Source organism: Aplidium turbinatum, chromosome 7 (assembly GCF_918807975.1).
Source record: "Aplidium turbinatum chromosome 7, kaAplTurb1.1, whole genome shotgun sequence".
NCBI classification, from domain to species: Eukaryota; Metazoa; Chordata; class Ascidiacea; order Aplousobranchia; family Polyclinidae; genus Aplidium; species Aplidium turbinatum.
Genome location: NC_137478.1, coordinates 29,523,233 through 29,540,758, shown reverse-complemented (window position 1 = coordinate 29,540,758; position 17,526 = coordinate 29,523,233). Strand labels below are relative to the sequence as shown.

The following is a 17,526-nucleotide window of genomic DNA, read 5'->3' as shown; positions in this document are numbered from 1 at the left end:
AGTTTGAAATGGTGATCACGACTGTATAATAAATATTTGTATAAAAATTGCAAATTTTTACTCCACAAAAAGCCGTAAAAAAACAAAAATAAATGCTTTGCAAAGAAAGTAAGAAACCCTAACCACGATAGGAAACAGAAATTTAGGTAACACATAATAGAAATCAAATTCCGTCGCGTCAAGGAAAGGTTTATCTTTGTTCCAAGATTCTTTTTTGTTCACATTTGTTTGAGTTTTGAAACGAAACAAAATTCATAATACTACAAAGAATTTCAATTCCATACAAAAAAAAATGCTTCGAAACCGAGGATTTAGTGAGTTAAGGCCACCGCCTTGTTGTCAAAACTTAGCCTGAGATTCTCAACAGCCTATCACTATATTAGTTCAGCTAAAAATATAAGTTTATTTTTTATGTATCGTGTTCTGATTTAACATGGACTGTGTTGCCATTCATGGAGGCCGTGGAACTTAAGATTATGCTACGATATATTTCAGTTGTCCGCCCCATTAGCTCAGTGGTTACACGCCAGGCTCAAGATCACGCGCCGCTGGTTCGCCTCTCGGGTTAGCGCTTGAGCATTTCAGGATTGCTGTCCGTTCGACGGCACCTAGTGAATGGAATAATTCCTCTTCAACAATTGAAAACTTCACTCTACCAATTTCGGTAACTGGCCCTGCATCAAGAGCCTCTAGCCTACTCCTACAAGTCCTAAGTTATGCGAAACTACCAGGAATAACTTAGCAAGGCTTAGTCAGTCCGAGGATAAAGATTCAAAACCAAGCAACCAGTTGTGAGTAGTGGTTCTGATACAACTGTAGGCTACATCAAAATTTGTCAAAGATGTCACGGTCTGCAAATGTAAGTTATTAGTTGTGAGAATCTTTATTCTCAGACTGAGAAAAAAAAATTGAGAACAAGGCCAAATCTTGGCAGTAGGCTAGGCTATTGCATAGGCCAGACCTACTTGTTTTGTTATAGAAGCGTTGAACCACTGATGCAAGCCGGTGGCCGCAAGTTTGACAGAATGACGTTTTCTGTTCATACATCATCGTCCGAATTCGGTTTTGTCCCCTCTCATGGAGGTGGCCGATTTATTTCATTCAACCGATTCAACGACTGCCTTCACTTCTATTCTCCACCTTATTGTGCAATTATTCCGTCTATTGGGTAGGCTATCGCTGAATAGAGAGAGTAGTTTTGAAACGAGTTGCTCAAGCGCACACCCCTAAAACAAACCAGTGCTGCTTCGACGTGCCTTTTGTTCTCGGGCGCTTAACAAACAGAGCTTTCGGGGCAGATATTATTTACTCCGCAACCTATTTTATTCTGATTTTAAGTAGGCTACGGTAAGTACTAAGTAATTAACATTCGCATTTTGTCTAATAGTTCTATTAAAGCTCATGATCACTCTGATGAATTTGCTGACAGGTTGGTATCACTAGCTTTGATATTGCCGTATGATTTTACTTCAACTGTAAAAACTTTCACTGGGAGCTAATCAAACGGTATACACTAGAACAGTAGAACATGACATTAGAATCGACAAGAAATTTTAATTTCTCGTTTTCGAAACACACACTTTTTTCTTACAGCTCATTGCTTTATTGCCTTCCTAGCCAACTCTGTTGTCATGTTCTATGACGCCAATTGAGAGGGTTGCCAAAGGCGTCATATTGGTTGAAAAATGCAAGAACATGGCATCATATGTCATATTAGAACAGCTTTGAATTATTCTACGTTACACAGCAGCAACAGTCACAGCAACTGTAAACTAAACGAACAAAGTAAAAACAAAACATAGCAAACACCGCAAGTCTACACACAGTGTCATCAATCGAAAATATCGCAAACTTTGGATAGGCCAAAAATTATACTGTAGCCTACTATTTTTCACATAAAAAAAAACAGTCCACATAGCCTACTTTCATGGCACAACAAATAAGTTACAGTAAATAAACACCACAGATAATCGCTGGAAAGAAAGAATCGGCCACCCCCACTAGGGAACGTTCAAATATTACGTAACTCCTTCGAGGGGGAGGGGGGGTTCATGCAAAGCGTTACGTTAGCGTCACATCGGGGGGGATGGGGTTCAAGCAAAACGTTACGTAACGCTTTCGAGTACGGAATGGTAGTTTTTTGTGCTGAATTCGTAGTGAAAAAGCGTTACATGGGGGAGGGGGGAAGGGTTGAAAAAAACGTTACGTTGGCGTTACATGAGGGAGGGGGGGTCAAAAATTCGGAAAAAAAAGCGTTACATAATATTTGAACGTTCCCCTAGTGGGGACAAAACCAAATTTGGATGATGATGAGGTTATGCATATTTTTAGCTTGGTTGTCACTAACAAGCTATAGACAGAAAACAAAAAATACGATTACGGCAGTACTAGAGTAACTTCAAACTAACTCATCAAAACGCAACTTAAACTATTCGGGCGCAGTGACTTGTTCCACTTGTTTAATAGCATCGTCAGTCAAATCTTCTTCACTGGGTGTTAGTAACATTCTTGGAGTGACAGAGTACTTGACGGCGGACCAAATCGCTTGTCCGGCCTGTTTTTGCATGGTTTCATCTGATAGCACACTTTCTGTAATCGCTTTTCCTAATTCATTCCCCTGCGCAGTTACTGCTTCTGACGATAGAACCTTCTTGAAGAATAAAGCAAAAGTTTCTTGAACCTGAAAGTCATAAGATATCAGTTAAATAACATTTGGACAACATTATAGCTTGAAATTCTAGATAATAATTATTTGATAAATATGGCTGTAACGCCAGAATTGGTAGCTAACGTAAAGGAAGTGAAACATTTAAAAATAAAATGAATCTTAAAACCGGAGAGGAAAAAATTTAATATTGATTGATAAATGCGAATGATTGAGAAAACGGTCTTCGTGAACTGGATGACGAATCAATTCAATATCTGCTCGACACCTGCCCAAACATCTAGACCGCGTCGCCGCCACTGTCCAAGAGTGGTAAAAGGAGAAGCCCCTCGACCCCTGGAGTGGCGAAGAAGGTTCAAACAAAGAAGAAGATTGAATAAAGAAACTTAGAGCTTCATGTTAAATAGAAATGGTGAGAATACTTTGGTCATAAAAGTAAATGTGTGGAAATAAGTGCTAAAATGTCGGCTAGATACTGAAATGTTCGGCAAATGTTTCGAAAATTAGATGCAATTATAACCAACATTTATTATTTTGTTGTGGAAATGAAATGTAGCGTCAGGCTGGCCCATATTTAATAGCAATAAAGATGAAAACAATTTAGTTTTCGAAACGTTTGCTGAACATTAGTATCCACATTTTGGTCTCTACTTTTTGATCAGATTGACCAGACGTTCCAACCATTTAAAAAAATGTAACAGGCTTACCTCTGGTCGAGTGGTGACATCATACAGTAATTCTTGCACTGCCGATTTCATTGGATCTTCATTCAATAGTTTTGTGGTTTGTGAAAGAACAATCTGTCTTGTGTCGTCAGAGTTTAATATTTGAAGAAATATGGTCTGCATTAAAAACCAACACATGACAAACCTGATAGGGTATCTGTTGCAACATGTTAGTTATTCAACTCATAGCCTACAAGCTCGAATGACCGGGCTTGAAATCCTGAAAGACCACTGTTCACCTCTCGGAATGAAAATGCCTTTTCTCAAGCTTCACCCTGGGGCAATTTTACAGATTTACAAATGCCTTTGACAACTTACATGTTGACATATTTACAGTAGTATATGACATTTACCACGTGATGGACAAGGGAGGCAGCAGACTCGGTGACCGATATAGTATTTCGCTGCTTCCTGTCTGTTGAGGAATTTAGATTGTTATGGTGCTATTTTATTCGCATTGTCAATACTTGTGACGTACTATTCTCAGAACAGACGAAATAAAAGTTTTATCTCTGTCTCTGACAAAAGCCAAGTCATTGATGTTAATCGGTGGTCATTGAGACTCGCCGGTGGCTGGTTGTGATTTGGAGTGTAAACTTTTCCATAAACAAAAAAAAATTTAGTCCACAAACAACTCTAAACAATTAGGCTATTTATTCTTTCTCATGAAACTCAGAATACTTCTAATACTTAGCAGAAAACAGCTCTAACACGTTCAGTCGATGTGAAAAAAACGAATTTAAGGTTTTGACAGCAGAGCAGACACTGTGCTTAAATCACGTGGTTTCAATCAGGGCTTTGGAGCACGGAATGGTTCATTTCGGTGAGTCCGATTCGGTGAGTCCGATCCCTTAATGGGGGATTTTTTCATTTTTTTTTAAATTATCGGGTACCGTAGCCTAATTATCATTGCCGTTTTAGGGTTAGGGGTTAGAGGTTAGGAACTCACCGAATTGGACTCACCGAATAGTAGCAGACCCTTGGAGCAGGTGTAAATGTTAAACTGCTCTAGCTCCGGAGCTCTCTTTTATAAATTAGCTCTAGCTCCGAAGCTCATTGATACCACTCTAGCTCCGGTATTGATACCACTCATGCTCTAGCTCCGGCTCCATTTTTGACGTAAACGTCAAAAACTAAGGTTTAAGGATGAACGTCAGTCAGTGGTCAGTACTATCGATTGCAGCTATGAACATGTGACTGCTCTGCTGTCAAATCCCCAGCAACGTGGTTAGTTAGTAAAGATGGTGCCAAAGAGACAACAATTCTCAATTTTCTGAAAGGTAGCTGTTAACTTATGTGAATTCAGCCAATAGTAGTAGCATAGCATCTTATGAAATACATCGGAGGCGGAGCTATTTTTCAAACTGGCTCCGGCTCCATTTGAATTTCACGTAGAGCTCCGGCTCCAAAGTTTCAACGCAATGCAACAGGATTTGTCGTCGAGTCTGACCAACGTATGAAAGGTTGGAGGTTCGGGGCCCAGCAAACGCATATCCTCGCCTCATTTTAAGACATCGCAGACAAAATTCTGGACAAAAGCTTCCTGTTCCATCAACAACCTTACTTCGATCTAGTTACCTAACAATATATATAGTGCTTAAATGCGTGCCGGAATGTAAACTTACCTTTAGTTTATCTGAGAGAACATCGATGACGTGGGGATCTTGGAGCACAGATACAAGTAGACTGGTGGTGGCGTTCTTCGTTTCACTTGTCGTTAAAATAGCTACGTGATTACTGCATACATTATTCATTTTATCAGTTGAACAAACATAAGGTAACATCCTAATAATTGCAAGGAATGCAAATACTGTAACTGTAGTAACTGTACTTGGCGTTACCAATGAAAGCCCTGTTTAAAAAATTTACAAATTTTTACTATAGATTTTGAAAATCATTTCGGATGTTCTGAACATCTTGATAAACCATCAACTTGTTTGCACAACCGAGTGACCACAATGTATGAACATTACAAAAAAATCACAAGATTATACCTGTAACAAATGTAGCTGTCTGTTCTCGCATTTCTTCATCATGCAGGACATTGTGCAAAACTTCTTTTGATAGTTGGCCAGCTTTATTTAGCAACGCATCATCTTCTAGAGATTTAGTTGCAACGATCGACACCTCAGTTGCCACAAGGTCATGTAGAACATCAGTAAAAACATACAAATACACACCTAAATAAATAAGTTTAATTAATGAAAATACATTGTTAAAAAAAATTGCATATTTGACAGTGAAACAACCTGGCTGCAATAAAATATCTTTACCTATTAAAGTAAAATCATGTGACAAACAAATTCATAAAGCATTGGAATAAACTAACCTGTGACAAGCATGACAAAAGCAGCTGCCAGAATTAACTTTCTGCTCAATGAATACTTTTTAATCTCTTCCAGCTGTCTGATTGCTTTGATATATGAAACATGTTGGGACTGTTTGGCAAGCTTTAAAATGTCACCGTTTTCACCAATATCTTTACTATCTTTTTGGCCTGCTTTATGATTGGACGACTTTCTTAAAGAAATGGCTGACCAACAGCCAAACCATTGACCATTGCAAAATGAGGCCCTGCATCTACCAATGGCCAGAGAACAAATTGAGCTAAACATAATCCAAGTTGTTGGTATTTTGACTTGTAGCCATCAATGTGAGCAGCTAGGCAGCAATGTTTTACATAGTTTTGGACAAAACTTTGAAATCTTTTTATATTATTTTTATAGCGATCATTTCTACACAGTTCTACATTTAAGGATTCTCTACAAAACATAAAGAACATATGAAAATATAGGGCATACTGGAAGTGAGCTAATGTGGAAGTACCACAGAACAATTACAATATTGTAATAATTAATCAAATACAATAACAATGAGGTCAAGTTTCTATTTTGGAAAACACACAGGCAAAATGCAAGAAAAAAAGTTGTGCAGTCTATTGCATAAAAACATCAAACAATGCAATCACTTCAAATTACCTTGATTCTGGGTATACGTTTTGTGGACCCAGAACCAGAGTTCAGTTCTAATTGTTCGTATTCTTTTACAATATTTACTAAAGAAGCAAGGCTTTCATTGAACATTGACTTATCAAAGCCATCTACTTTGTCATAATGGTGCAAATGTGCTTTGCGATTATACAATTTTAAAAAGCCTGTCTTGATGTCCACAAAAGAATGACGAATGCATGTGTTGTTGGCAAGAGCCAGTAATGAATATTGCTGACCAACTGGGGGAATGTTACACAATCCCGTTTTCCACCCTTCATGATTCCAATTAGCAAAGCACAGGTTCGACGACAGGCGAGAAATATTTTTTCGCATGTCAGACAGTTGAACATTTTTTCCACGTCCCAGAAGTGCACAAGCAAGATAAAGAGAATGTTGGGGATCAGACACCATTAACTGGTGATCTTTAGAAAACAACTCATTGAATGCCTGGTCTAGCCTGCGAGCATATACTCCAACATCTTTTGACACATACAAAGGGGAAATACTGGAGACTATATAATGTATCCTAGGGTAAGGGACAAGATTCATTGCAATTTCATTTAAATCAACATTTAATGAACCTTCAAATCTTGCAGAACTTGTCATGTTCAACATGAGATTTGCAATAATATTATTCATTTGATCAAACGGTTTGCTGGTGGATAAGCCTGCTCTTGCCGAACTGCTACACACAGTTCCCGCTTTCATTTTAGAGTGTTCAGCTTGCTGAACTTTTGCACACATGTCAATAAGGGACTGGTTATTAATGGGTAACACACAGTCCGCATGCTGTGTCAGTTCATTCATGGCAAGTACAGTATTATATGGTGATGTGATTACATCATCATCTCCAGATGGAAATACAGGGATAACAAAGCGATAAACTTCTGGAAATTCATCAGCAAGTATTGACAAAATAGCAGTGCCCAACCCGGAACCTGTCCCACCTCCCATTGAGTGAATAATAAAAAAACACTGCAAGCAGTCACACAGTTCAGCAGCTTTTCGAACCAGTTCTAAAATAGTTTCTTTGTATCTCGTACCATACTCTTTGTTGCCTGTTGCCCAATTATTTCCAGACCCTGACACATCAGTTATGAGTTGCTTGTTGTCAAACAGTTGTCCTAAGTGTCCATCTAAAAGTTCATTTATTACACCTTCTTCCATGTCGACTAAAATAGCTCGAGCTTTTAAATTCTTTATTTTATTGGTAGCACTTTTTACTGAACTTTCAGAATAATCAGTATTCCTGAAAAAACTGGAAACTGCATCATCATAAACGCCCTTTTCATTGTAAAAAGCGTGTTCATGCAAACATAAGTCCCAGAAACGACAACCAATTTGATTTCCACACTGACCGACTTGAATAATGATGGATTGCGTCATAATAACATAACACTATTGGACAATTTATATAATATTCAATATCTGGAAAATAAAAGTTTTAATGCTCTACAATATTGCTTTGTATGGTATTATACAGTACTAAAAAGTAACTAATTTTTATATATACATCAAGCTGCCTCAGATTTAATTAAAAATCACTTAACTCAATACACACAGCTGTTGAATGATTTGCCAAGACAGGGTTGAATGCTCTCAGTGAGTGTTGGTTAATAACAACGCAAATGTCAGGCAGGCCCTCTTGTCACTTAGTCAATTGCAATATATTATATATATAGTCAATTGGGGTAATGCGCAGCCAATTTTAACAAACTTTGCTCTCATTTGGTCAAATTACACCTTAGACAAGCCAGTTTTAACTTTTTAAGTACCTTGCTACTTGTAGATCAATTGTACTAAGAAGTAGGTCAAGTGCGCCTTTTGTTTGTTTTCGAGCAAATTTTCGGCATCGCTTGCGCAATAATCGCTTAATTACGAATGCGGAGTGCGCGTTGGGCTAAAGCGCACTGCGCAGTCGAATGCGCAGTTAGCCTGCATTATAACAGCTTTGTGCCCTTGCAGTGTACCACCAGGCAAAATCGGGAAAGGGAAATTTATCAGTGTTTAGTACACTACAGTACAAGCTTTACATGACAAGCACAGACCTCATTTATAGTACGAAAAGAGAAATGATTCCTCATACACACAAAGGTACAAGCTGCTTTTGCCGGCGCAAGCTTGTAACTACGTTGATTCAATGTCAAGAAACACAGAGTCGACAAAATGTAAGATTTTGCTGACGCATAAAATAAACGACTAAACGAGTTTATGGCACAAATTATCATTATCAAATAGCAGATAAAAATTATGGCTGTTTATGGCACAAATTATCAACAGGGGTTATTGTAACGTCCGCTTTGTCTATTTTATTGCAACGTTACAGTGACGTATTTTGTTTATCGTTGTTGACCTTTGCTCTATTTGAACTGTCTGGATTGCTTACAACAACACAACACATGAGTTTTAATTGAGTTTCACGTGTTCTTATTATGCGTTTTTAGACAATCTTTTAAACACAGGTAACTTTGAGATTTCTTAAATTTGCGACCGTCAAGAGAAAAGCAATTTTGTCGAATGAAACAAAACGATTTACAGTACAATTACGAATTCCCTTTCTCAAGGATTGGCAATTATTGAAAAACGAATAGGTCATAATGGTTGTATAATTCGATGTAAACTGACGTTATATCGTTTACTAATAAGTTATTGATTTAACGACAACGAACCACAGGTGCAAACACAAATGCGACAGAGGCCAAAACATTATAAAAGAAAACAAAAACAGGTGGCTTTTTTAGTACAGTAGACTTGCAAAGGAGAAAAAAGCCTAATAATTAACAAACGAGTCACAAATGAATGCAGAGGGATTAACTAAGAAATTTGGCAGTAACAGTTATCAATCAGTGGTGACATTCTCTTTAAATGCTCGAAACAGGAAATAATTTGTTTTCCTTGCTATGACTCGAACAGTGAACGTAACACAAACAATGTGATATTGTAGGAAGATTTAGATAGCCTGGAAAATATGAAGTTATACCTTCCGTAGTTCATCTTAATGCTGAATACCATACTAAACTGTTTTTTGTTTTCTTTAACATTTTTGTCCTCTGGAGTGGGAAACCGAATTGTATCGCTATACTTTGCATTAAGCTGCACCCCCGTGGAGCCGCTGGGATCACTGTTTCCGGTTGATTTACGACTAATTTTTGCTGTAGTTGTTGTTGTCTAAAACTTCAACATTTTAATAACACCGGTAAATTTTTAATTCTGTGCTGTAACTGTCCAAGCCGAGATGCTCAGCTAAGCACGCTTTTACTGCACCGGACAGCAAATCATTCGTTTTTTATATTGATTCAACGCCAGCGAACGTTGAAGCAACGTCAAAAATGACTTATTTGCTGCCTGGAGAAACACAACAGACCGAGCCGCCATTTTGTATCACTGTCTGGTTCTTAATTTCAAAGCCTCACGTGGTTGCCACGCATTCACCGCGTGACTGTTGTTGCGGCCAAATGCGTATTTTTCCATTTTCTTAAAGAAACAAAAATACTTCTCTATCATCTTTTAGTTTAAATAAAGGCTTGTGTGTGCATGATCGCTACACGTTGGAGCCATTTGGATACAAGCGCTCTTCTCTTTGCAGCAGCGAAGTTAGAAATCCGAGTTTCAAAGCTAAAATGAAGAGAAAATAGGTGACGTAGGAAAAGAAAGATTTTAGCCTGGATGCCGTCCAATTCTTCTTTTGACTTGGTTTCCACTGAACAGCTGGGTAGTTTAGCAGTAAATAACCAACTTTTAAATGTTAAATTTCTTTGTTTGTTTCTTATAAAGCGCACCGCTGCGCATTATCGCTATTTCTCCTGCGCTGCGCATTACCCAGATTGACTATATAACTAATGTTACAGTAGCAATTTCATTAAGACACATTTTAAGCGCATATAAAATCCAAAAGTAAATATTGGGCTTTATTGAGTGAGTAGCCTACTGAGTACTGAGTATATATACAGTATGAATTACAGTATAACTACTACTGAATTTAGTATGGCTAAAGTTGCTAAGCTACATCTTCTAGAGCAGTGGTTCTAAACCTTTACTAACCTGACGAACCCTTACACTAATCTGCAAGCTTTCGTTGGAGCTGGTATACAAGTCCCCCACCCTCCCTTGGCAACTCATGACAAAGAGGAATTGACCAAAACATGAGGATTGAAGTGTGTGAACAGTAAAGCAAAGGTAAAGTAGTTTCACCCTATAATATGTTTGGTCGAGTCCTGTCTTTGTCATGAGTTACCATGGGGGGGGACTTGTATACCAGCTCCCTTTCGTTGAACCCCAAATTTTCGCCGAAACACAAAAACAAAATCTACCACATTTAATAGCAATACATTACTGTATCAATGAGACTTCTGTTGATTTTTTCTGGGACCAATAGTAAGATTCGAAGCTTTGTCTCTGAAACAGCAATTCTCATGTCATTTTCGCATGCAAGCCGGTTTCGTTTATTTTTGCTTTAACATTCACCAGAATATAAAATGCATGCTCGCATAAATAAGTAATTATGAATGGCATGAGAACTTCAAGGGCAACTTTTGTAATAAGAAGATAACTTTCCATCTGTTGGCACCAAAACGTTTGAAAATTTGTTGTATTGAGTTTTTTTTGTATCTTGCTTTCTTGAAGCTCGATAATGTAATCCAAGTAGCCTACGGACTGTTTATATCTGCTGTTGTTGAAAAAAATTGAAAATAGAACTAAATTTCCTGAAAGAAGTTTCCTTGAAAGTGAGAGCCCTACTTTTGCAGTTCCATGCAAATAGCAAACGTGAGGAATTTCATGCTTTGAGAAAATGAAGTTTTTCTTACCGAGGGCAACACTAAAAGGCGGAACGCGGAAATAAGCCAGGCGTGAAATGGTGTATTGTCCGCAGAAGTAGCGATTTAATGCCAATGTAGAAAACGCGGAAATACGAACTTGGCGTCCATATTGTTTAACATAGCGATAACTTCATCATGAAAGAATGAAATGTTGCAACATGGAAAAAGGCGGAAATGCGATTTTTAACAACTCACCACCGAACCTACTTTTATGTTAAAATATCATTGAAAGATATTATTTAGAAGCAATTGTGAGATCATTAAATACTATGACTGTTTTAATTTTAAAGTTATTTAGGCTTATTTCCGCATTTCCGCCTTCTAGTGTTGCCCTCTTACCGATTGTTTTTACAATGTTAGGTAAAAATATAGTTTTTTACATTCTGCGTTACATGCAGATGGCATCATTACATCACGTGTCAATCACACAGATGTTTATTTACCATCATGTAAGCCGCAATCAAGTTTCGGCTAGACAATATTTTCCAAAAATATTCTCTGATATACCATTCAGTAGGCCGTGTGTCAATGTTTCAGAGGACGTTCGCGCCGAACCCCTGAAACACCTTTGTCGAACCCCAGGGGTTCAAACGAATCCTAGTTATGAACCACTGTTCTATAGCAGGGCTACTCAACTGGCGGACAGCAGTCCGAATCCGGACCTTCTGGGTATTGAAGGTGGACCTCGGGCAGGGTTGAGAAAAACCCGGGTTTTTTTAAAAAAGCCCAACCCGCCCGGGTTTTTTTTAAAAAACCTGGTTTTATTGGGTTTTTTTAAAAAAGATGCAAAAAAGGGTAGATTCATGCTTATTTCACATCAAAACTACTTTTTACGAATGAAGTGCCTTTCACTCACAGTACATGCTTGCATAACTCAATAAAATAAGGCAGTGGCTATTTGACCGGCGCCGGTCTTTGAATCTGAAACACTATTTGACCGGTCATGCCGCTGAGATTCGTCGCGAAGAAGCCACTCTGTCCCTCGGTCGACGGGCACTGGAGCCTAACCACCTTCTCCACCACAAGATCTCTGCTCTCCCAAACGAGCACCCCCGTCGACTGAAATCAAGACACCCATTCGTGCCAGCCGCTCAACTTCTTATCAACGAAGCTGATGTACAAGACATCTCTGCGGCTGTTTGGGCGGACCATAAATGGAGTTCTGAATAAAAGTCAACCGCCACCAGACTCTATTCGTTCATCCCCGATGCCGACACACACCCCATCGGTCTAACACTACCAAGACAGGCATGGGTGCGCCTCAACCGTCTCCGTACGGACGTCGGGCTTTTCCGCTCAACCATGCACCAATGGGAAATGGCCTCTTCCTCCTCCTGTGAATGTGGTGCCGAGGAACAGACCGCAGACCACATCATCAATGACTGCTCCATCTTCAAGCCACCTAACGGAGTAGAAGGTCTGCATGTCATGGATGATGAAACCAAAGACTGGCTGCTCTCTAGTAGCCTTCCAGTGGAGTTCGGGAACATCGTGAATCCGGGGTGTTAAAGGATAGACCCACGGCCCCAGCTGCTCACACGAAGACCGGTCATGACGTCACTATATAGGCACTTCTTTCTTTTTCTCTTTCAAAGCAAAAGACGAGAAGAGTGCCTATATAAGTTGTAAATTCGACAATTATATTCAACTGATTGGGTGGCGCGTAGGATACGTCTCGGGTTGGTGTTCCAGAGGGAATGAGTTCGATACTACGCGCAAACGTTTTTTTTTTATTTTTAACTAACTTTTTACCCGAAGTGACTCAATTGTTAGGCTGCTGCATTTTTTAATTTCAGAAGCCTACAGCCCAATTTTTTATGTTTTGGTCAATTCCTCTTTGTTATGAGTTGCCAAGGGTGGTGCCGGGGGACTTGTATACCAGCTCCAAAAATCCTTATTCACACATAAACTTTCGTTATGGTTGCAGAGTATTATCGTTCTATAAATTGAACTTGATGCGTTGACTTTGGCGCCATTATGTCTGCGCCGTTTTGTCTCGCGCCTTACTGTCCTGCTTCGCAGAATCTGTATACAGACTACCGTATGTAGTACTTTCACCAGTTTAACTATAAGGCCTTCTTGCATAAATGAGTTTTAGTGTAGTATATTATACACAAAGGGGCATTACTTGATTTTTGTGTGCTGTACAATATCCACAGCGTTTTCAGTTGATTCTTGGAAATTTACTTCACAATCACATCCTTAAGTCCCAATTTAAAGTTTGTTTTAAGTGCCTTGTACTGTTTTTGTTCATTTTTTCAATTTTCTAATAAAAACTGGACAAATATGATGCTCTGGGTTTTTTTATGGGTTTTTTAAGTGGGTTTTTTTGGGTCAGGTAAAATTCCGACAACCCTGACCTCGGGCTTCTGGAAGAATATCCTCATTGCCACATTTTAGGGCCTCTTTAAACAGATTTCGAGGTAAAAGCAATTTTTTGTGATTATCCAATGAGCTGGGGGCTTCGCCTCCAGACCCCCAACGCTTTGCCGTCTTCTCTGATGTGCGATCCACCCAGTTACACTACAAAGAAACATAATACATTTTTTTCCTTTTTTATTTCTCTGTTTGTGTCAGACAAAAATCCAAGTCATGTTACATACTGGTACTACCTGAAAAGTGTTTCGGTGCTCGTAGGCTACTGGTTGTTTAATTTTCGTGGTTGCATATGGAATATTCACCGGACCACAAAAATATTCAACTTGTCAAAATGGACCTTTGCTAACATTAGTTGAGTAGCCCTGTTCTATAGAATGGCCAAAATATGACTATGCAAGAAAACAAAACTTTTGAACACAACTTTTTTAATGCCAATAAAGACTGGTGTTGTTAAATGTAGCTGTTGAAGTTAAATATTTAATTTAAAAAATAAATAGGCAAAAGTAAATAATAATATTTATTTGCCTCAGACAAAGCTGTCCATATCCAAAACAACGAAATAATATACAAACTGCAAACAACGAACAACAACAACGAAAAAATACACAAACTGCAAATGCACAAAATCTCACTAAAATAAAATAAATAAAATAAATAAAAATTCAGTTTAGTTTATTTGTTTTTGTAGCGGACGCGGTAGTTTAGCTCGCGCGCTCATATACAGCCGTCCGTGCTGACGGCGACACTCCTGGGCAGAACCGAGATCAGAACTGGCGAGGAATGACCAGGACACGATAGTCTTCTTCACTGTCTTATCTATCGACTGACTTGACGGAACAGAATTTGACCACGAGATAGAATTCTTTAAGACTGCATTAATTGTTTATTAACTTGGTTGCTAGTTTTAGAAGAACAGAAATCCAAACATAACAAAACGAGGACACCAAACTATTGACAATCCCACTACCACAATACTAGCATGCTGGCGTACTACATTAGAAACTCCATCATAACAAAAAGAACTTCAACTTTGGGTAAAGGAAACGGCGTCTACGACTATATCTTCCAGAGAACAGAATTCTGCATAGGCCTATTACATTTTACCATTTTTACATTCTAGAAGCCGCAGAAATCAAACAACCAACTTGATTGCAAAAAGGAATAAATAGCGAGTCTGAGTTGAATAATCCTCGAATCGTCTCGAATAGTAGTAGTCGTAGTAGTTATAGGGATCATAGTTGCAGTTTCTTAAAAAGAACTCTAGTTTAAATTGGAGAGGCGCATCCACAGGCATTGCCAATTCTACATGAGATCATCAATACAACGGTGGATTCACTAGTCGATGAAATACAGTGGTACTGCGATTCAGGCACAATGCAAAGATTGATTACAAGACTGCATTCCGAAAGTACGCGGTATTTGTTGATTGGAAAGGAAGATACTGGAATTCGACATGACGTCACGTTGACGCGCGTTGAGTCAGAGAAAATTAGCTCTCGGGCGCCACATTTTCATTAGCCAGAAAGATTGTAATAACAAACCAAACATAACTGGATAATAGTTTGCACAAAAGACCACTAGGTCACCGAAGTCAGCTACCACCTAAACATTTAAATAAATAACCCCAAAATTAAGTGCAATAAAAACAAATAAAACTGTAAAGTTTGTTTTTATGATCCTTGAAATAATTTTGGACAATATAATTTTGCTAGTTTGAGACTAATTTAAATGAGTGGATTTATAGTTGAAATTGCTTGTTCTGTTCCTGGTTAACCTCGTGAAATTCCATAAAGTGACATCTTCATGAATTACTGTAATTTTATTGCAGATCTTTTGATTTAGGCCTACCATACTTCATAACATATTTACTTTTTCTGAAAGAATTAGGCTATGGTACGGCCGGGTCAGGGATATCTAAAGAAGGGGATACGAAAGCTGTTATTAAGACTGACAATAGGGTGTTTCTGGTGCCCCGGACCTTTCCTGTTTCACCTTGACCTTTGCGTGGTATTGTCTTTTGGTATGCACAAGGCATTTACAAAGTTTTATCCATTTTCAACTACGTTTACCTCGGGGATATAGTGAGCAAAAGGATGAATGCAAACACAATTAAATTGCCTATGCAGAGATGAGGCATTTTCGATATGAAGAGTGCTTATAATAAAACTTTGTTACTGGTATTCGTTTTTCAACAACAGCAACCATGAGTTAACTGATATATAACTTCTTAATTGTTTACTTGGGTTACCATTCTTATTTAGTTCATTAATCCTGACTGTTCTTGAATTGCATTTGATGTGATCAAAGTTTAACAAAGTGATTAGGTATGGGGCAGTATGAGCAAAAAATACATATTTTCTATAAATTAAGGATGATTTTGAAATATTCAGCCAGTGGGTGGGGCAGGTAAACGTAGTTGAAAATGGATAAAACTTTGTGAATACATTGTGCATACCAAAAGACAATATCACGGCGCAAAGGTTAAGGTGAAACAAGAAAGGTCGGGGCGCCAGCCACAGGGATATCTAGAGAAAGGGATATGAAGGCTTGCAGCGATTGCCTTATTCTCATGACACTACCAGGGCGGTTGTTTGTAGTGCTTTAAACATGTGGTTCTTTTTAAAATCGTAGAAAGTTTTGTAGTGCAGCTGGTACAATGAGCTACAGACAGTTAGCAAATGTTACGTAGAGTATATTTAAAGAATAGGCTACTTGTTTACAAAGACAGTTGAAAAGTTACCAGTAAGCTGTTTTTTATAACAAAGCCTTTGCAGGAGGCTAGATGTAAAGCAAGTATATGGGTGGTTGAATTAACAAGCAACCACGAGCATGCTGTGAATATCCAGGCCTGATGTTAATAGCGCAATGCAAGTTATCATAACAAGATTTATTAAACTACTATCGGTGCTAATTGTCATTTTACGATAAACACAGATTATTTACGATGAACAATAGCCCTTCTATTGTCAGACGTATTAAAAGCCTTCGTATCCCCTACTTTAGATATCCCTGGCCAGCCACCATGCATGCATGCAGTTTCTTTACAATTGAATAAATTTTGTTATGCATAAGCCATGAAATTGTATTCTTCAGATAGCACAGCTCAAAAAATGCAACAATATCGCCTTTTTACAGAAAAATAGTTCAAAATTAAAATTACCGCCCTCTAGTGGTAATATTTTTAAAAATATTGCTAAAATCAAATTCCTGACCCATGAAAATGGAGGGGTGCATGCAAGTTCCATAACAATATGATGAGTAGTTTTTAAGATATTTTAATTTTTCTTTTCACCACTAGGGGCAGTATTGTGCAAAAAACTAGTGACAAAACTTGAATATTTTTGGACATCCTTATCCCATTTCTCCAATTTTTTTTTTTTAATAATTTAGAACATTATAGGGCATCTTTTGAATATACCCCCCATATTGCAAAATTTATACACTGCCCTCTAGTGGCAAAAAACATGAAAAATTTCAAAAAGTGAGCCTGAAAATGGCCTCGGCAGTGGAGGTAAACGTAGTTGAAAATGGATAAAACTTTGTAAATGCCTTGTGCATACCAAAAGACAATACCACGCAAAGGTCAAGGTGAAACAGGAAAGGTCCGGGGCACCAGCCACACCCTATCTGACAATAGAAGGGCTTCTGTTTATCGTAAATAATCTTTGTTTACAGTAAAATGACAATTGGCACCAATAGTAGTTTAATAAATCTTGTTGTGATAACCTGCATTGCGCTATTAGTATCAGGCCTGGATACTCACTGCATGCTCATGGCTACTTGTTAATTCAACTACCCGTATAGCCTACTTGCTTTACATCTAGCCTACCGCAACGGTTTTGTTAAGAAAAACAGCTTATTGGTAACTTTTCAATTGACTTTGCAAACACGTATTCTTTAAATGTACTCTGCGAAACATTTGCTAACTGTCTTGTGTAGCTCACTGTACC

The 17,526-nt window shown here is 38.3% G+C and overlaps 2 protein-coding genes across 2 annotated transcripts; both read right to left on the bottom strand.

Moving 5' to 3' along the window:
- Positions 1-1,648: 1,648 nt before the first annotated feature.
- On the bottom strand, positions 1,649-6,148 carry LOC145774120 (uncharacterized). Its single transcript, XM_082585273.1, has 5 exons — positions 5,720-6,148; positions 5,385-5,570; positions 5,016-5,116; positions 3,373-3,507; positions 1,649-2,680 (listed from the first exon to the last, which is right to left on the bottom strand). The coding sequence occupies exons 1-5, from the start codon at positions 6,003-6,005 to the stop codon at positions 2,429-2,431; spliced, it is 960 nt and encodes a 319-aa protein (XP_082441399.1). The 5' UTR covers positions 6,006-6,148; the 3' UTR covers positions 1,649-2,428.
- A 6-nt stretch (positions 6,149-6,154) lies between these two features.
- On the bottom strand, positions 6,155-7,804 carry LOC145774119 (tubulin epsilon chain-like). Its single transcript, XM_082585272.1, has one exon. The coding sequence runs from the start codon at positions 7,764-7,766 to the stop codon at positions 6,360-6,362; it is 1,407 nt and encodes a 468-aa protein (XP_082441398.1). The 5' UTR covers positions 7,767-7,804; the 3' UTR covers positions 6,155-6,359.
- Positions 7,805-17,526: the final 9,722 nt, after the last annotated feature.